Source organism: Lepidochelys kempii, chromosome 11, assembly GCF_965140265.1.
Source record: "Lepidochelys kempii isolate rLepKem1 chromosome 11, rLepKem1.hap2, whole genome shotgun sequence".
In the NCBI taxonomy this organism is placed as follows: Eukaryota; Metazoa; Chordata; order Testudines; family Cheloniidae; genus Lepidochelys; species Lepidochelys kempii.
The window spans coordinates 10,771,172-10,791,276 of record NC_133266.1 but is presented as its reverse complement, the minus strand read 5'-3'; the positions used below and the strand labels follow the sequence as shown (position 1 = coordinate 10,791,276).

Here is a 20,105-nt window from a genome sequence, read left to right as displayed (position 1 = left end):
CGACGTACTTAGATCTACTCACCGCGGTGACTTCACTGTGGTGAGTCGATGTGTGATGCTCCCCTGTCAACTCTGCCTGTGCCTCTTGCTCCGGTGGAGTACCAGAGTCGACGGGAGAGCACTCGGTCAATTTATCACGTCTAGACTAGATGCAATAAATCGACCCCCGCTGGATCGATTGCTGCCCGTCGATGCAGCGGGTAGTATAGCAAGCCCTTCACCTATATTCAAGGAAAAGAAAAGTCTTAAAGGACTCTACTTCATAACAGCATCATGGCTGAAGGAGTCACTGGGAAGCTTGGTAGTCTGGCCAGGTGCACTACATGTCCAGTAGCCTTTTCTAATCAGGGAAAATAGACCAGCTGGGCTCTCCCCCAGCCCCCCTCAGCTATCAGAACACAGGAAGAACTTCAGCTAGTAGCTCTAAAATGAGCGGCTGAAATGGAAGAATTAAAAAGAAAATGCAAAGATAAAATGCAGAGCGAAACTTGTGAACCAAAAAAGAATGGCATGGCACGTTCTAGAAATTAGTCTGGGGAAGTTCTCTGGTCTCTGTTATACAGATAAGACTAGATGATCACAATGGTCCCTTCTGGCCTTAGAATCTATGAATTCTTTATTCACATCATTAATCTCAAAGGAACTGCTCCCGTGGATGACTTGAAGGGCCTTTGGATCATACCGACAAGGGCTGCAGGATCAGGATCATGGTTCACAAGAGCAGCAGCCTCTCTGACTCACTGCAAACCATTAATGACAAGTAATTAATTTATTGTTGATACTTGATTTGACAAGAGATTGTTACTCATCTTTAACAGTACATATTCATGCTTGACTATCCATACCTTCTGCAAATGGCTGGGTATGATAAATATGTGAAACTGGACTTCTATTTAAAGAAAGTGACTCAAATCTTTTGTCTGTAAAGTAAGAGTTTGTTAAACAAACAAAAAAGATAAGATAATTTTAAGTGTGATTTTAGAAAAAGGAAGTTGAATAGTCAGTGTAACTTCAACAGGTCAGAATAGGATTTTATTTGCCCTGGTGTAAATTCAGATTAACTTCATTGACTTCAATAAATTTATTCTGGATTTACACCAGTGTAATGGAAATCAGAATCAGGCCCAAATGTTACCTAATTAAATAGGCTAGGAAGTAAGCTTGATATACTCTGGTTCATAGTAGGCAATGCTTTTGTTAGCCATTAGATTTAATTGTTCATCTTGTTCAAAATCATCTCTTTCAAAGACATCCTGACTATAAACCAGCTGAGTAATGACCTTATAACAGTAGGTAAATTATTTTCAAGTATTTTGTATTTGTACATTAACACACAATTAACTGAGGAAAAAAGCCTCTCCAAGTCCAAGAAGCAACATGACAAAACACCAAAAGAAAAACTAGGCGCCTTAATTTTATTATGGTGTAACCAGCTGTAAAGAATTACTGGTCTAAAGCACAGTGTGTAATTGTCCTATTCTAAACATTTACTAAAGCCGATAAATCACAGCAGTCCCAAGAAGTGATGTCACCATTGGCCAGCTGTGATCTTATTTTTAAAAAAGTCTAAAATTCTCTGCTATTAATGCAAATATAGACATATCCCACAGCTTAGGATTTCATGGATGTTGTATTTCCTTTCCTCAGTGACAACCACTTAGAGATCAGGAAAATTATAGTAACATGTCTACAGTTTTGGATTTATTGTATTAGTTGCTTCATACTCAGCCAGAACCGAAGATCTTCCCTCTTGGAATCTAAACACCGTATATAATTTTTTTTTCTCACACATAAGGCTGAATAGGCCCTTAAAGGATCTGATCCATAGCTACCAATGAGCATGGGACATAAAGCAAAACAATGGCTATGCCAAAAAAAAAAAAAAGACCAACTAGTGGGAGGGTAAATAGAAGGTTGTAATAAATTATTAGGTCATGCAGAATATCCATGTACTTGCTTGACAGCTAATTTTGGTGGTGGTGGGAAGATTCAGGAGGTGCCTAATAAGAGGAAATATTTGGCATGGCATCAACATTGCTTAGATTTATGGCATGGCTAACAAGCTGGCCACCACACAAGATAAATCAGCCTACCAGCTCTTACTTCTGATTACTCAGTGATGGCTTCAGCAGCTTAATGAGTGGCAAACGTACAGTCCCATTAATTGGGCAGGAGAGAGAGGAGGAGGAGGAGGAGACTTGCACCCAAAAACAGACAAGAGTGTGAGAAATCCCTTAACCTCTACACCAGTGTAGTGAGAAGTTGCTCCCTATACATCACTGGTGGGGTGAGACAGGCAAAAGAGATACATTTTATATATATATTTATAAGTTATGTATTCATATATCTGCAAACTTCTAATAGCAATAGAGAAAGTGTTCAGGTCCAAGTGATGGTTCTCCATTTAATTAGGATGCTATGTCAACTTGCAGCTCAATGTCACCAGAGGGTGTGAAATGTGAGACTTAGTGCCACAAAGGATACACTAAAAAACAATCTATAAGAGCTAAACGATGGGCTTGCCCCTTACTCATCAGACAGGAAATGACCCTTGTTCATGGAACCTGCAGTGGCTTTTGCTTTCTTGTCACCAGCTCTTACGGGTGCTAGTTACATAGCACATTGCCTGAAAGAGCTGCAAAACAAGGCTGATTCACGATTAAAACATTTTCAAATTTTTTTTATTGATTTATTTTTAGGTCAAAATGAATTTTAAAAAACTCGTCCTATGAAGACATAACCTCCGGATGAATGTAACTTTGTAGCATGAACAGCACAAGCACAAATTTTTAACATGCTCGCTGTAGTGATGCTATATTTGTTTACAGTGATTTACAGTCTTTAACATGACTGCTAAAGAAATAGTTTTAATGCTATAACTCCATTTTTAAATTGTTATTTAATAAACATATGGACAAGCATTTGGAATGTACACAAATCATGTTGTATGTAATTTTTGCATATCAAAAATATTACACATCTGTCAGACATACAATCAAATATACTGCTTTTCAATATGCATTTCATATGGCCTAAACATAAAAAGACAAACAGCCTACATTTGCTCCCGTATTTACAGGGGCATTTGATGACACAAATGCTGAAAAATGAGACTGATTCTGAACTTAATCTATGCTGTGCTGATTTTTGACAACTTTGTTTAAAATGACTCAATACATTCTATAAAGCTATGTAAACAGTTCCGGTACAGCGGATTAAAAATCAAATCAGTTAGATCTGGAATGGTCAATGCTAGTGTCTTCATTAACTCAATTTCCCTATTTATCCCTGAGCAGCTTAAAATTGTTCCCCCAAACATCTCTGAAGAACATGCAAAACTGCATTTGAACTGATTTTTATGTTTCTCAAAAGTCCCATTTTCCTCCACCGATTTAAAAAAAAAGTTATTACATGAATCGTAATACACTTCCAAAAAAAATGCAGAATCACCGTATCAAACATCTTCACCTACAGACACACTACAGATTACAAAAATATTTGTATTTTTTTGCATAGGAGTGTTGATGGGCATATTCTCACATCATGAGAAAATGCTAGTTTTTAAACAGAATATGGCAACAATCTGTTTTCCTTTAAAAAATCAAGTAGTTTCACTTTATTTCAAAATTGTACAAAATGGCCATGGCTGTTATTTTTTATTTTTTTTAAGTCTCTGTCTTCAGAATATGTGAAATCTCAGGCGCAGTAACAGTGGACCTGGGACCATTCACAGTGCAGTGGAAAACATCTTTTGAGGCAGAAATTACAGTTCATCCTTCTTCTTCCCTACCCTTTCATGGTCTCTTTCTCTAAGGGTTCGCATGAAACTGGCAAATCCAGACTCCTGTATTTAAAGAAAGAAAAATGTTGGTCAAATTTTTAAAATAAGACACCAAAACAATGTTTCAAGACTCCCAACACCAAGGAATGGGTATGTATGTGGAATGTGGACTAGAGAACAGAGTCGTTGCTTCTGTACTGTCTGATCACAACGATGTGCTGGGGCAGGGCTCCGCCAATGAAGTGGAAAAGGAAATATCCACAGAGGCTTTCCAGGGGTGGCCAACCTGCGGCTCCGGAGCCCCATGCGGCTCTTCAGAAGTTAACATGCGGCTCCTTGTCTAGGCACCGACTCCGGGGCTGGAGCTACAGGCGCCAACTTTCCAATGTGCCGGGGGGGGGGCCCACTGCTCAACCCCTGGCTCTGCCACAGGCCCCGCCCCCTCCCTGAGCCTGCCACATGCCCTCATTCCTCCCCTCCCCAGAGCCTCCTACATGCCATGAAACAGCTGATCGGGCGGGGGAGGCGCTGATCAGTGGGGCTGCCGGTGGGTGGGAGGCACTGGGAGAGGCGGGAGCTGATGCAGGGCTGCTGACATATTACTGTGGCTTTTTGGCAATGTCCATTGGTAAATTCTGGCTCCTTCTCAGGCCTAGGTTGGCCACCCCTGCTTTAGACTCATCAAGTCTCTCATGAAAAACTGGCAGTGGGAAGGGGAGAAAGAATACAGAAGGCAACGATGTAATGGAAGAGACAGGGCAGGGAGCTTCTCACAAATTTTGTCAATGCTTTTACATTAATAAACTCTGAAACATACATTAGTGCCATATTAATATGCTGTATGCACCACTTCAAAACTAGCTAGTAGACATGTGATTGCCACCCAGGAGCACAGAGATTTGTCACAATTCTTTATTCCATGATATTGCTCAGCATTGGTTGTCTCAAGGGCTCTCTCTTAGACCTTAGATCACAACTGACTCCACATGGGCATGAAGTGCCATACATGAATGTAAGGGACTTGCTCACACAGAATCAGTTACTAGACTGGGCCCTGGTTAACAAAAGGTGGTTCTTTGTGCAACCCAGGGAATTAATTTACAAGTAAAGGTTTCTTTGGCAGAGTCAGGAACAGAATACAGGCTTCCTGACTCCCAGTGCCTTCCTCTAACTGCTAGAACTCCTTTGCAAGATAGGAGGCTATCGGCCAAGATTCTTCAACCTTTGACACAGAAAAGGAATCCAGGATCGCGGTAATTTTTGAAGTGTTTTACTGCTTTAGTAACAACATCCTTTGCTATCATATTGCAACAAACCCGTAACTCTATGTACTTCATGGTTGTCACTTTGCTGCATGCTATGTCTATTCAGGACTTCATAATGGCAGCAGGGACAGAAATCACATTCTCCAGCTCCAAAAGCAGATGGCCATGCCATCAAACTAAAGGAGAATCTCCAGTACTTGTTCAAAATAGAGAGACACTGTAGAGTAATTCTAACTCTATCCAATAGTCAGTTGTACACAAACACACTAGCTAGAACATTTTCCAACAATTGGACAATGTCTCCCTTAAGTCAGGTGATTCTAGAGCTGGAATCCTTTCCTTTATAAATCTCATAAGAACAGCCACACAGGGTCAGAGCAATGGTCCATCTAGCCTAGTATCCTGTCTTCCAACAGTGACCAATGCCAGGTGCTTCATCAAGTGATCCATCCCTTGTCGTCCATTCCCAGCTTCTGACAAACAGAGGCTATGGACTCTTCAGACATGGTTGTGCATCCCTGTCCATCCTGGCTAATAGCCATTGATGGACCTATCCCCCTTGAATTTATTTTGTTCTTTTTTGAGCCCTGTTATAGTCTTGGCCTTCACAACATCCTCTGGCAAAGAGTTCCATAGGTTGACTGTGCATTGTGGGAAGAAATACTTCCTGTTTGTTTGTTTTAAACCTGTTGCCTGTTAATTTCATTTTGTGACTCCCTAATTCTTGTATTGTGAGAAGGAGTAAATACCACTTGCTTATTTACTTTCTCCACACCAATTTTATAGACCTCTATCATATCTCTCCTTAGTTGTTTATTTTCCAAGCTGAAAAGTCCCATCTGCTATTTTCTTGCCCAGTCCCCCAGTTTTGTGAGATCCTTTTCTATCTCTTCGCAGTCTGTTTGGGACTTAACTATCTTGAGTAGTTTTGTATCATCTGCAAATTTTGCCACCTCACTGTTTACCCCTTTTTCCAAATCTTTTATGAATATGTTGAATAGGACTGGGCCCAGTTCAGACCCCTGGGGAACACCATTATTTACCTCTCTCCATTCTGAAAACAGACCATTTATTCCTATCCTTTATTTCCTATCTTTTAACCAGTTACTGATCCAGGAGAGGACCTTCCCTCTTATCCCATGACAGCTTATTTTGCTTAAGAGCCTTTGTTGAGGCACCCTGTCAAAGGCTTTCTGAAACTCTACGTACACTATATCCACTGGATCACCCTTGTCCACATCCTTCTTGACCCCCTCAAAGAATTCTAGTAGATTGGTGAGGCATGATTTCTCCTTACAAAAACCATGTTGACTCTTCCCCAACAAATCATGTTCATCTACGTGTCTAATAATACTGTTTTTTACTACAGTTTCAACCAATTTGCCTAATACTGAAGTTAGGCTTACTGGCCTCTAATTGCCAGAATCGTCTCTGGAGCCTTTTTTAAAAATCGATATCACATTAGCTATCCTTCAGTCATCTGGTACCAAAGCTGATTTAAATGATAGGTTACATACCACCATTAATAGTTCTGCAATTTTACATTTGAGTTCCTTCAGAACTCTTGGGGGAATACCATTTGGTCCTGGTGACTTATTACTGTTTATCAATTTGTTCCAAGCTCACCTCTAATGACACCTCAGTCTGGGACAGTTCCTCAGATTTGTCACCAAAAAAGAATAGCTTATGTTTGGGAATCTCCCTCACATTCTCAGCCATGAAGACTGATGTAAAGAATTAATTTGGTTTCTCCACAATGATCTTATCTTCCTTGAATGCTCCTTTAGCATCTTGATCGTCCAGTGGCCCACTGGCTGTTTAGCAAGCTTCCTGCTTCTGATGTACTTTTTAAAAAATTGCTAGTACTTTGAGTCTTTGGCTAGCTGTTTTTCAAAAAAAAAAAATTAGGCCTTTCTAATTATATTTTTACATTTCACTTGCCAGAGTTTATGCTCCTTTCTAATTTCCTCAATACCATTTAAGTTCCAATTCTTAAAGGATGCCTTTTTGCATCTAACGGCTTTTTACACTTTGTTGTTTAGCCACGGTGGCACTTTTCTGGTTCTCTTACTATGTTTTTTTAATTTGGGGTATACATTTAAATTGAGCCTCTATTATGGTTTCTTTAAAAAATTTCCATGCAGCTTGCAGGGATTTCACTTTTGGCACTGTACCTTTTAATTTCTGTTTAACTAAATTCCTCATTTTTGTGTCGTTCCCTTTTCGGAAATTAAATGCTGCCACGGAGATCCTGGACTTCAGTCTCTTACCTAGCTGCCTAAATTTGGCCTCCGAGATCTCTCACCTATCTTTCCCTATGTTCTTGGTACCCACGTGTACCATGACCACCAGCTCGTCCTCAGCACTACACGTAAGTCTGTATAGATTTCTCGAGAGATCTGCAACCTTCACACCCAGCAGGCAAGTCACCATATGGATCTCCTGGTCATCGCAAACCCAGCTATCTGTGTTTCTAATGGTCGTCCCCCATGACTATTACCTGTCTCTTCCTAATAACTGGAGTTCCCTCCCCCGGAGAGGTATCCTCCGTGCGAGAGGATACCATGACATCATCTGAAAGGAGGGTCCCAACTATGGGATTGTTTCCCTCTGCTCCAGTTTGATGTTTTCCTTCCCGGAGACTTTCATCCTCCTTAAGAATACAGAGGCTCTATTACTCTATATTTTCAAGGTTTATAACAGCAACACTTCCAGGGCCAGGCATTTCCCTGCCAATAATCATTGGCTGGGTTGAGGACACCTACGTTTTCTCCTTAGTCCTTTATTTCCTCTACGCAGTCATTAATTTTCAAGAAATGATCTCTCCCTAGGCTATTATGACTGAAAAGATACAAACCAAACAGCCAGTAGATTGCTCTGTCACTTCTACTCATTTTATAAACCCAGAAAAGTGTTGCACCATATCTGCACCTAGCTGTCAGGGTGTATGATCAACTGTATGTAACACCATGGGAAAGTGGAACCAGCCATGAGCTAGGAACCAACTGTTCACTCCTGAAACTCGGGTTAGAATCCGATTTAATGAAAACAAGTGATTTGGTCCCCTTCTACTCTAAGGACGGTTTTGTCCACATCACAAAACCAACGATCAGTCATGATTTGGCAGACTCATAGACTTAAAACATTTGGGGTATGGCAAGTCCAGATTCAGATGCACTAGTAGAGCTGAGTGGAGCAATTTTCACATCACCTGCCAACTCTGGGACTGATTCTACTTAATACAATTCATTCCCCATTTTCATTAGTACTACATCTACCCACAGACTTTTTATTAAACAGAAAGACATTAAATTCACTCCAGATTTCCCCAAATAGACCAAACAAGTTCCAGTTCACAAGTGCGTATGGGTGTGGTACACAGTGATTCAGCCCAGTGAATTACTGATGGGAGCAGAAAAGTTAAAGCCTTTTGCAATACACTGAAAGTTTACCCTGTCCTGTTCATTTACAACAAAAATGGAAAGACACAAGTCATTCCTCTCCCCATTGCGGTTATTTTTTTTAAATTGCAACCTGTTCTTATACTTACCCCTCTCTCTCCGTTATATTTTTCTACAAACTTCCCATAGTTGTAATAGTTAAAGGTCGGGTAACCATCCACACCTTCCTGTTTACACAGATCATGGTTCTGTTCTTTGGCACAGTCCACTGCAGCATAGGCTATCTGAAATACAAAAGGAACAGCACATAAGAGATGAAAAACCATAACTGTCTGCTGTTTCAAATAGCGGCACCTTTAGTGGGTGAGAAATTGAAGAGGTGTACACCCTCTGCTGTTGCAGCCTATGTGTGTCTGGAATAGGAACCACCACTTGTACCAAAATATGCAATGCTTTTATAATCTCCAGAGATGGGGAGAACGTTGGCTTGCACAACCCTTAGGTAAGACGTGAACTCTGTTCTCTAGGGGTGCAGCAATTCATTGTGCTGGCTAGAACTGTAGCTCTTAAACTTCATTAATTAGGACTACTTGGCTGCAAGTGCTAATAGGGTAAGAAAACCATCTTTGTTATCCCTAAATATACTACTGTATCTGGCTGGCTGCAACGTCTTCTTCCCTCTTTAGTTTAGTCAGAGAAAAGTTTATATAGAAAGATGGTGCAATGTTTATTAATTCATACAAGTGTAAAGGGCATTAATGATGTATGCGCAAAGCAGCTGTAACAATCCTCACCCCGTTCCCAGGTTAAGTGAGATGTGGGTGTAGTGGGTAGGGCACCAGAGTCAGATGACCTAGGATTTAATCCTGGCTCCGTTACTCATCTTCTGTGTGCCTTTAGGTAAGTTGCCTTACTCCTCTGCCACCCTTTGTCTGTCTTGTAGTTTGGACTGCAAGCTGTTTGGAGTAAGGAGTGTTATGAGTACATACAGTGCCTAGCACCATGGAGTTCTGATCTCGGGTAAGGTCCCTAGACGCTACAAACAACAGTAATAGCCAGAAAGAGTGACCAGCATGGCAACTCTCTGCTGATCTACTATAGACTGGCTTCGTCCCTCTTTACGAGCTCTCTCTGTAAGCAGGCAACTTAGGAGCCAGAGTATGTCGTCCCACACTAAACAGGGTTCACGGCTACTTTACCACCCTGCGTCCTATCACTGGGAACCTGACTCTGAGAGGTACTAAGAACCAGCACTTCCCACTGGCTGCAGTGGGAGTTATGGATGCATCTCAGGATCAGGCCTTTTTTTAAAATGTTCAGCTGCAGCTCTTTTGGAAAATGGACTTTACTTACACTGGCCCAATCCCACTGTTACTACATATACATAGCACCACCTGCAGAAGTTATTCTGAAGTTCTATTGCAATTTACACACACTTACCTTTACAATTCCATTATGCATTTGCTGGAGACTGGGAGGGTTACACAGTGTTAAATCTATGCTACACAAAAGCCAACCAATTAGAGATGAGATTATTGTGACTACTGGCTACAGTGTTTCAAAGCTAATTTAATACCAGGTGCCTTTTAACTTTAACTTTCCATTCCACTGGCCTACTCCAAGCAATCTGAGCAAAATACCTTTTATTTGCCTGATGTCTGTGCTTCTGATGCCCTGTACACCCATAATTAAAGATCACTTACTATGCACTATGTCTTTTATTTGTTTGGTGAGGCAGTCAAAACTACATCAACTGATCTCAACATCTGGGCAGCAATTAAAGAAACTGGAAAATCTATCTTGGGTTTTATTGTTGTTCTGGATTTGAGATCCTCATAAAACAATGGCTTAGAAAGATCAAACTCGACTGTATTCTCAGATGAAAACTGCTACCTCAATGCAGAATATCACTTCTTTATTTGTGTGTTAAAACAAGAAAACCATTAAAGTGGCCTTAAAGATCAAGGATTCCTGAAGACTATTTAAATAAAAGAATAAAAATCACTAATACATTCTGGTTGTTTTTGAACAACAGACAGAACTCACAATGAATTAGGGCCACTAAAGACAAATGTTAAGAATAATCTGCAGCAAGAACTCTTCATCTATTTTTCTGTCAGGTATTTATACATTAAAAGGCATATTAAAAGAGCATTATTTAGGTTGCATGTCAAATAGTTGAAGAGAAAAGCCAGATTTATGGTTGTGCAAGCTTATTACTGCCTCTTTGTGCAACCATTCTGTGCAATAAAATGAGGCAGGAGTCCTGTGGAAAAATGTTGTATCTGACCATGTAATTAAAGACTATATCATAATGTACATGCAAGAGGGCAGAATTAAAGTTGCATGGGCAACCGTAGACCTGGTATTTCCTATCTCTGGAGTTCTTGAGTTTGCAGCCTTAATGTTCTTTTACTGAAGTTTCATATGTAATTTCCTAATTGGTTTTTTTTAAGAAAAAAGGCAAAAACAAGTTCTATTAGGTGCAACTGTAACAATCTCTCTATTGTGCATCAAACTGAGTTTGAATCCTAAACCCTCAGCATTGTAGCACAGACTGCCTCTACTTGCTACATTAGCTGGCAGCAGGAGAAAGCTGTGATTCAGAGGCAAGGGGGTGCAGTGGAGGGAAATGTGCTGGTGAGGCCATATGTTGCGTCAAAGGGTGGTGGTGGTGCTCCATCTCTCTCCCCCCCCCCCTTTCCATGGAGAGCTGGGAGCTATTACTCCTTGTGATGTCCCCGGATGTGGCCGGGGGGAAGGCGGGGGCAGGGACTCGGGCACAGGGGCATCTGCTGTGCAACACGTTATGCACTTTAGAAATCACAAGCTGACAGAGCGCGTTACTCCGCTGCGTAGACAAGCCCTAGTACATTACTATACTTAGCGTCATTGTTTTCTTCAGGGGAACCGCTTCCCAACAGAACTGTGAAACAATTTTCTATTCTAGAGTGATGTTACAATTTAAAAAAAAACATGCATGTGTTAAATGGGTGTGTGGGAAAGAGACAATGGAATCTCCTTTCCTTTCAGGAAATTGTTCCCCTTCTGTTTTTCATTTCAACAGTCATTGTAAGATGATGTAAAATATCTTCCTTTGGTAGCAGTTGCTCTCCTGTTAAAATATGTACCGCCACGCACAGGTTTATTGATTCAAGCAAATAAATCTCTGCGGGAGCTAATATCGACTTTTTGTTATGAAAATGGAAGTGAATAACTGAATATTGATTGGAGGAAGGAATGATATGGGACAGACTTATTTCAAAAAATAAATTAGGGATAAAATTTCAGTGTGCAAAAGAATGGTACTAAGCATCTGGCTTTACAGAATAGTCAACGACAGGTGACAAATATGATTATAAAAAAAAAAGTCTGTTGTTGCCAAGTGACTTAAAGGTTTTGATAATACATCTGAATTAGACAGGGACCCATTCTTCCCTATGTTTACTGTACAAAGTTTTATTTATGTAACTCCAAAATACAATACACCCCATTGAGGTTAGCCACAATTCACTCGCTGTTCTCCACGAGAATCAGTTTGCAAGAGAAGAAAAATCTTTAGTTACCATGATGTACAGCACCAACATTACCATGAGTCTTTTTTTCTTTTCTTTTTTTAAATTCAAGACATGCTTGAATCTCCAAAGTATTAGTTTCTTGTTTCCTTAGTGCATTTGTATCCCAATTTCATCACACAGAATTTTCTTGGATTAGGACCTGAAAGTGTCATTCAGCCTAAAAACTGTGACTGCCAAAAATAGCATGGTGGAGTTCCATATTGAGATTCATTAAGTCTCACTGATTTCTAAAGGTTCTGCAGACCACAGCAGATCTTCCTTCAGTGACAGCTGTGCAATCCCAATTTCTTCAGATTTTGCCCTCAATGACAACCCACTGTTACCTGACTTGTGTTCTGCTTTATATAGATGCATAAGAGTACAAGTGTGTTCAAATATATAAGTAATTCCAAAGAGGCTTGCCCAAATAGCAGCACCTTTTGCAGAATTCTGGATATTTCTTACTTTGGGGGCATGGAAAAAAATCAAGAGATTTCCTCCACGAATTTCAGATCAGAGCACCATAACTCAATTCATTCCTGCTGAACTTTGGACTCAGCTTTTTGGGGCTCAGCTGAAAATGAGCCTGCGGACTTCTAAAGGTTTCACTGGAGTCCCTAAGAGTCTCTAGAGTACTGACTGAACAAATCTTCATGCTCCTCCATCTGTTCAGCAAAGGGACAACTGTCACACTTGCAGCTCTTCAGCATCTGTTGGTGAGCCGGAAGGTATGAACGGTCTCTGCTGAAAGCATCCATGAAGAGAGCTGCAGATACAAGTTTAGGCCTAGGGTTCTCTCCTGGCAAGTCAAGGTCATAGCTCCCCAGGCAGCTGAAAACAAGAAGGTCCCAGGACCCAGGTTTAATATTTTTAAAGTACCTGACAGTAATATTTTGTCAGCTGGTGAAAAGCAAAAAGTGACTTGCAACTGGCAGAGAATGAAGGAGTGAGGGCTTTGCAATGGGGGATGTCTCATTGGGCCTAGCAGAGTTGGTTGCATAAGAACCCTTCCACAAGTTACCCTGAATGCTGTACAGTCAAGATGTGCTCAGCATCTCTAGACTTCTCTCCTCAGTGGCCTGCTCTTACCAGTACTCCAAAGACACTAAAGCAAGTGAAGGCGCAGGGGCCGTGGGTGGTATGCCAGGGCCAGAGCCAGATATTTCCAGATCTATCCTCTGTAATGCATAGACACACTGGACCAGCACATCAGCTGGATATTTCTGCTGAAGTAATCAGCAATGAGACAACCAATGAAAAGTTAATATTTGAGGCCAAATTTTGAAATGGTGACCTTCATTTCTGTGCATGTGACTTTGCATGCACAGATGATGGGCTTTGCATGTGCAAATTCTGTTGTTAGTGCACAAGTATTATGCAACTGAAAAGTGCACACCAACAGATTGAGTTCTCTTTGGAAAAAATCTGGCCTGTTATGGATCTTCAAAATTATTGATACCAGTCACACCTCCGAGCAGTCTGTTTTCTGTCTCTCTACAAACTTGGGAGAGCTCTGTCAGTTGACCCTTTTGGATATTTTTTGCGACCATAAGGCCTGGAATCTTTTGTTCCTTTAATTTAAAAAGTTAAAATTTTCCAGAAGCCAAGGGGCCACCCTTATTGAAAAGTCCATGAGAATTTAACAGAAAATGATAACATTTGAACCATCTGTTAGCATTGAACCTCTTCCTGCTACAGAATCCTATAGGACAACAGTTTAAAAAATAGAGACAGCTTAATTATTTTCTATTACATTCTGTACATTTTTAAGATTAATACCTTTGCTCCTTATTTTTGGAGTAACGTCTACTGAACACTTTTGGTTTAATCCCTATTTAATTCCATAGGGTCACAGTTCAACAAAACATTTGAGGATGTGTGTAACTTTAAACACAGGAGTTGTCTCATTGAAGTTAGTGGGGACAGTCACATGCTTAAGTCCTTTGCTGGATCAAGGCCCTATGTCTTTTCTATAAGGGTACCAACAGGCAGCAAGAAACATCTTGGTAGCATATGGGTTGCGCATGACTGAAGAGGGTTCCCCAACATGATCAATCCTTAGCACTTTCATGAATTAACAAGGGGAACGAAGCTGTTTTTGCTGCGTGCCTACCTTTTGGAAACTGTACAAACCTCAATATTCTCTATTGGATCTTCTGTTCCACCTCATTACATTTTATACCTCTGCAGTTCAGCCTTAAATGCCCTCAGCTGAAATAAAGAGTTGCAGCCATCAATCATTGTCTCCGGGGCTTTGAGTCCTTTCACAGCCGCCTGCAGTTGTGAATCAAAACCTTCAGATGTTTGCATTCAGCACAACCATGATACATGCTAAATTGTGATCAGATGTTTTATTAATACATCCGGATAAGCAACTCTCACATTGTTTTGTACATTCACTTAATAATTCCTAGATGGAATAAAATTGCAGGGAGCTTAGGAAAGAAAGGCCTGTCTCAGAGCTAGCAGAAGGTGGTGAGAAAAATGACACATTTTTAGAATTCTTGAAAACAAACCAGTAACCACAAGGCAACACGTTGCAAAAGTTCCAGCAGCAGGGGAATTGAGAGCGGTGTGCCACTAAATGCTGCTACATGCCACCTGAACCCAAGGGCATAACACCACCATTCTAATTCCATCCGTAAGCAAGACAAGAGAGCAATTTGCCTCTCTACAGTTCATCACATGTAGTTCATAGATTGACTAAATGCCCTCCATAGAAACTCCTCCCCTTTCCCAGCATGTGCGCACACAGATGCACCCACAGTTGATTGAGGTGTCTCCAATATCTGTAAAGTCTAAATGGCAAGAGGTTTCAAAGCTAGCCCTTAATTTCCTGGTAAATCCCCCAAGCCATTTCCACATTAATGGAAAAAAGGTGCTGGGTTGCAAAGACCGGAAAGAAATAAAGGGAACTAAAAACAAACCAAAAAGGGTTTTTTTAAATAGCATCTTTCATATAAACCATATCCTGAAACACGTTACAGATCACAGAGACAAGAGAGAGACTGACGTTGTGCTAACAAAGGAGAAATGATAGGGACCAACAGTACAAGCCTTTGCTTATATGAGCCAATAAGGCGACTGTATTTGTGTGAGCAAGGACTGCCCACGTTGCTAAAGGTTTGATAGATCTGACACAAATTGCAATTTCCCAGTTTATGGATTAAGGATGGAGTTTTCAACAGCCTGGGACTTGTGCTCCCAAGAGACATCAATTGGGTTGTCTTGTAAATCACTTAGGCTCTTTTGATAATCCCCTGTGCGTTTCTGCCCAGAGTCAGGATATGTCTACACTACAGCCACTACGGTGCACAGCTCCAGCGCTCCACCTGTGCCGCTGACGGGCCACAGCATAAATGCTCCTGACGCTGATGGAAAGAGTGTTTCTGTCGGTATAATTAATCCACCTCTTTGAAAGGTGGTATTTGGGTTGATGGAAGAATTCTTCTGTTGACCCAACTGCGTCTACACCAGGGGTTAGATTGACATGTCAAACAGGGAGCAAAATTTTTCAATGCTCTGAACTATGTAGTCGGGTCAAACTAATATTTAGGTTAGCCCAGACCTCAAACACACACACTTCTTCCTATAAAAAGAAAAGGAGTACTTGTGGCACCTTAGAGACTAACCAATTTATTTGAGCATAAGCTTTCGTGAGCTACAGCTCACTTCATCGGATGCATACTGTGGAAACTGCAGAAGACATTATATACACAGAGACCATGAAACAATACCTCCTCCCACCCCACTCTCCTGCTGGTAATAGCTTATCTAAAGTGATCACTCTCCTTACAATGTGTATGATAATCAAGTTGGGCCATTTCCAGCACAAATCCAGGTTTTCTCACCCTCCGCCCCACCCCACACAAACTCACTCTCCTGCTGGTAATAGGCCATCCAAAGTGACCACTCTCCTTACAATGTGTATGAAAATCAAGGTGGCGTAAGGAGAGTGGTCAGTTTGGATGAGCTATTACCAGCAGGAGAGTGAGTTTGTGTGGGGTGGGGCGGAGGGTGAGAAAACCTGGATTTGTGCTGCAAATGGCCCAACTTGATTATCATACACATTGTAGGGAGAGTGGTCACTTTGGATAAGCTATTACCAGCAGGAGAGTGAGTTTATGTGTGTGTGTTTTTCGGGAGGGGGTGTGTGTGAGAAAACCTGGATTTGTGCTGGAAATGGCCCACCTTGATTTTCATACACATTGTAAGGAGAGTGGTCACTTTGGATAAGCTATTACCAGCAGGAGAGTGAGTTGGGGGGGGGGGGGGAAAGAGGGTGAGAAAACCTGGATTTGTGCTGGAAAAGGCCCAACTTGATTATCATACACATTGTAAGGAGAGTGATCACTTTAGATAAGCTATTACCAGCAGGAGAGTGGGGTGGGAGGAGGTATTGTTTCATGGTCTCTGTGTATATAATGTCTTCTGCAGTTTCCACAGTATGCATCCGATGAAGTGAGCTGTAGCTCACGAAAGCTTATGCTCAAATAAATTGGTTAGTCTCTAAGGTGCCACAAGTACTCCTTTTCTTTTTGCGAATACAGACTAACACGGCTGTTACTCTGAAACTTCTTCCTATGTCCACCCCACTAATTATAACAAGACTGTAAGGAAGGGTGAACAAGAAAATGTTTAAAATAATCTATTTCTCATTTGTAAAAATTCAGAGTTACAACATGACTTAATAGGGAAGATTTCACCAAAGAAGAATTAAAAGGGAAAAAATAAAGAAAAATCAGAAAGAAGGTTAAAAGTTCAATTCAGTTTGGCAAAAAAAAAAAAAAAAGACCTCCAAGATGCACACACATTTTATAACTGATTAACTTGTTCAACAGCATTCTTCTGCACAAGCCTTATCATTAAATGAACTGGATCAAGCTTGTTAAGTGAAAAGGTGGCAGAGGCACTTTAAACACCTCAGAAACTATTAAAAAATGGGTTACCTTTCGATCTTCTTTAAAGAGTTCTGCAGCCGTTGTGAAATGTGGGATGGAATTTTTACAGTGTGGACACCCTGTGCGGCATGGGAAGAAAAGGAAAAAAAATGTGTCAAATTCATTGCAGAACAGGACATTAAGGCAACTGAAAGACAAGCCTGTAGGTAAATTAAGAATCAGCATTTAAAAGAAAAAACATTATAGACGAGAGGTTCTCAAACTCTGAGCCCAGGAACTTGGTGGTATGGGGAGTGATTGCTGGGCAGATGGCCTCCAGTTCAGGAAAGTATCCAAGTTTAGGAGAGAACTTAAATATCTGCATAAGTCCCAATAAGCATGTGCTTAAATGTTGTTCAGGGATGGACTGAAGCTTAAGCGCCTTCCTGAATTGGAACCATAGCGCAAGGGTCTCCTCCTTATCTCCAGTTGCTTTAAATAGCATTAAAAGACATCTATAAACAAATTAAAGATTTTCATATTATTCTGTTTTCAAATATGTAATTAGCGTAGTTGCCACAGGGATGTTATGTGATTGACAATGGGAGGACTAGAGGTGGAGGCAGTTGTGAATAGGAGGAGAGGTGGTCTGTATGCTTGAAAATTGGAAGGGAGGTGTCAATGAGACAATCTAGGTATTAAACATCAAGCCCACACTTTGAAAGTTCTAGAGCCACACCCTGGGGGTGGCAGTGAAGTACGTCAGTACACAAGCTCTTCACTTCTGGAGGACAGACCTCCAATTTGCATTAAGATTACAAATTCTTGCTTTTCCATAGTTTCCTCCCATTTGCTCACACAGCAAACACCAGGCAATTTGAAAGGATGAGCAGCCTCTGCTCAAGAGTGGGATAGGACTGAAGGAAAAAAAACCTACACACAGGAAGGCTATGCAGTGTATTGGCAAAACTTTGTGGGGAAGATTGGCCTATTCATGCCGGTATCATAGCAGTGTCAAACTAGAGGCTAGTTAGTTCCTCACTTACGTGGACAAAAATTTCATTCATATTTTACAAAAAAGCAAACCGGGGAAGGAAGATCTGCCCTTTTCATTAGAGAGCTGCTTCAGATTTTAACTGTCTCAATTCAGCAGCTCCATATATAGTCTGTGATGAACCTGAGGTACTCTCAAATACTTGGCCTAAATTAGATAAATCTGTGTGACCAAAAGTAACTAAATATCTGCAGTGAACTATTCTTCCTAACTTGTGGAGATTGTGCACAAGGGAGTTGTCAGAGCCCTTCTCTTTTGATTAGACACAAAGGAAACTGGTTAACTTCAACCAGCCATGCACTGATCTAATATAAAAGTAAAAAGCTATCGACAGATAATCAAAGTATTCCTGCCTTTGCCTTCAAATAATAAAGAACAGCATGCAGGCAACTGCATGTTCACAGTACAGCTCACATTATTCTTACTGTCATTTATCACTAAAATATTTGTAAATAGGTGGCACTCTTCCCGTCTTAGTCAGTATTGAACAGATGCCCTAGCATGATGTTAAAAGGTACTTTGTTACTAGGGCTGCTGTCTTTTAGATGAGATATAAAACCAAGGTTCTGGTATCAAAGATTTCATGGTCTTTTTCACAAGTGAAGATGCTTAACCCTGACATCTTGGCAAATTGCAACAGTGATTACACCGCTGGCCATCCTGCCAACTTCAGTTTGAATTGTACACAGTCTTCTTCCTGCAGGGAGGGATTTTCAAGAGCACAAAGTGACTCAGGAGCACAAGTCCCACTGAAAGCCAGTGAAGTGGTAGGAAATAAATTTCAAAGAAAGTCAATGGGACTCGTACTCATAACTCATCCAGGCATTTCTGAAAATCCCGCCCTTACTGTCCTCAGCTACTTTGTAATGTTGCTACATTCCATCCCAAAGGCAGCTGCACTTCGGCGCTCAGTGAGGAGATCCCTGTGCATACACAGTATAGTCTGAAGATTATTTTGTTAAGTGCTTTGGTGTTGGTCAGTGTCATAAATATAAAGGGAAGGGTAAACCCCTTTGAAATCCCTCCTGGCCAGGGGAAAGCTCCTCTCACCTGTAAAGGGTTAAGAAGCTAAAGGTAACCTCGCTGGCACCTGACCAAAATGACCAATGAGGAGACAAGATACTTTCAAAAGCTGGGAGGAGGGAGAGAAACAAAGGGTCTGTGTCTGTCTGTATGCTGGTTTTCTGCCAGGGATAGACCAGGAATGGAGCCTTAGAACTTTTAGTAAGTAATCTAGCTAGGTATGTGTTAGATTATGATTTCTTTAAATGGCTGAGAAAAGAATTGTGCTGAATAGAATAACTATTTCTGTCTGTGTATCTTTTTTGTAACTTAAGGTTTTGCCTAGAGGGGTTCTCTATGTTTTTGAATCTAATTACCCTGTAAGATATCTACCATCCTGATTTTACAGGGGGGATTTCTTTATTTCTATTTACTTCTATTTTTTATTAAAAGTCTTCTTGTAAAAAACTGAATGCTTTTTCATTGTTCTCAGATCCAAGGGTTTGGGTCTGTGGTCACCTATGCAAATTGGTGAGGCTTTTTATCCAACATTTCCCAGGAAAGGGGGGGGTGCAAGTGTTGGGAGGATTGTTCATTGTTCTTAAGATCCAAGGGTCTGGGTCTGTAGTCACCTAGGCAAATTGGTGAGGCTTTTTACCAAACCTTGTCCAGGAAGTGGGGTGCAGGGTTTTGGGAAGTATTTTGGGGGGAAAGATGCGTCCAAACAGCTCTTCCCCAGTAACCAGTATTAGTTTGGTGGTGGTAGCGGCTAGTCCAAGGACAACGGGTGGAATATTTTGTACCTTGGGGAAGTTTTGACCTAAGCTGGTAAAGATAAGCTTAGGAGGTTTTTCATGCAGGTCCCCACATCTGTACCCTAGAGTTCAGAGTGGGGGAGGAACCTTGACAGTCAGGCTGAACCAGCTAGTGCCCTGTCCCCCGGGCCAAACAGACTGGGACTCCAGACTGCTCGGTTCTGTTCCCAGGCCTGTAACCCATCTGATGGGTGACACTGGATAAGTCACATCACCTCTCTGTGCCCTTATTTCCACTCCCACCATTTGTCTGTCCTGTCTATCGAGGTTGTAAGCTCTTCAGGGCAGGGACGGTCTCCCAGTATGTTTTTGTACTGGCACCTAGCACTAGGTTGCTAATGCACCTAGCT

At 41.2% G+C, this 20,105-nt stretch overlaps 1 protein-coding gene across 4 annotated transcripts in view; it reads right to left on the bottom strand.

The window, feature by feature from the left end:
* Positions 1-2,665: 2,665 nt before the first annotated feature.
* The window catches only part of PDIA5 (protein disulfide isomerase family A member 5), a 129,875-nt gene continuing 112,435 nt past the window's right edge, over positions 2,666-20,105 (bottom strand). For all 4 annotated transcript variants that reach the window (XM_073305109.1, XM_073305112.1, XM_073305110.1 and 1 more), the window contains 3 exons: positions 16,954-17,024; positions 8,597-8,731; positions 2,666-3,844 (listed from right to left, as the gene is read on the bottom strand). In XM_073305109.1, coding sequence (XP_073161210.1) covers positions 3,764-3,844; positions 8,597-8,731; positions 16,954-17,024 — 287 coding nt within the window. In that variant the 3' untranslated portion in view covers positions 2,666-3,763. The remainder of the gene's footprint in view (positions 3,845-8,596; positions 8,732-16,953; positions 17,025-20,105) is intronic.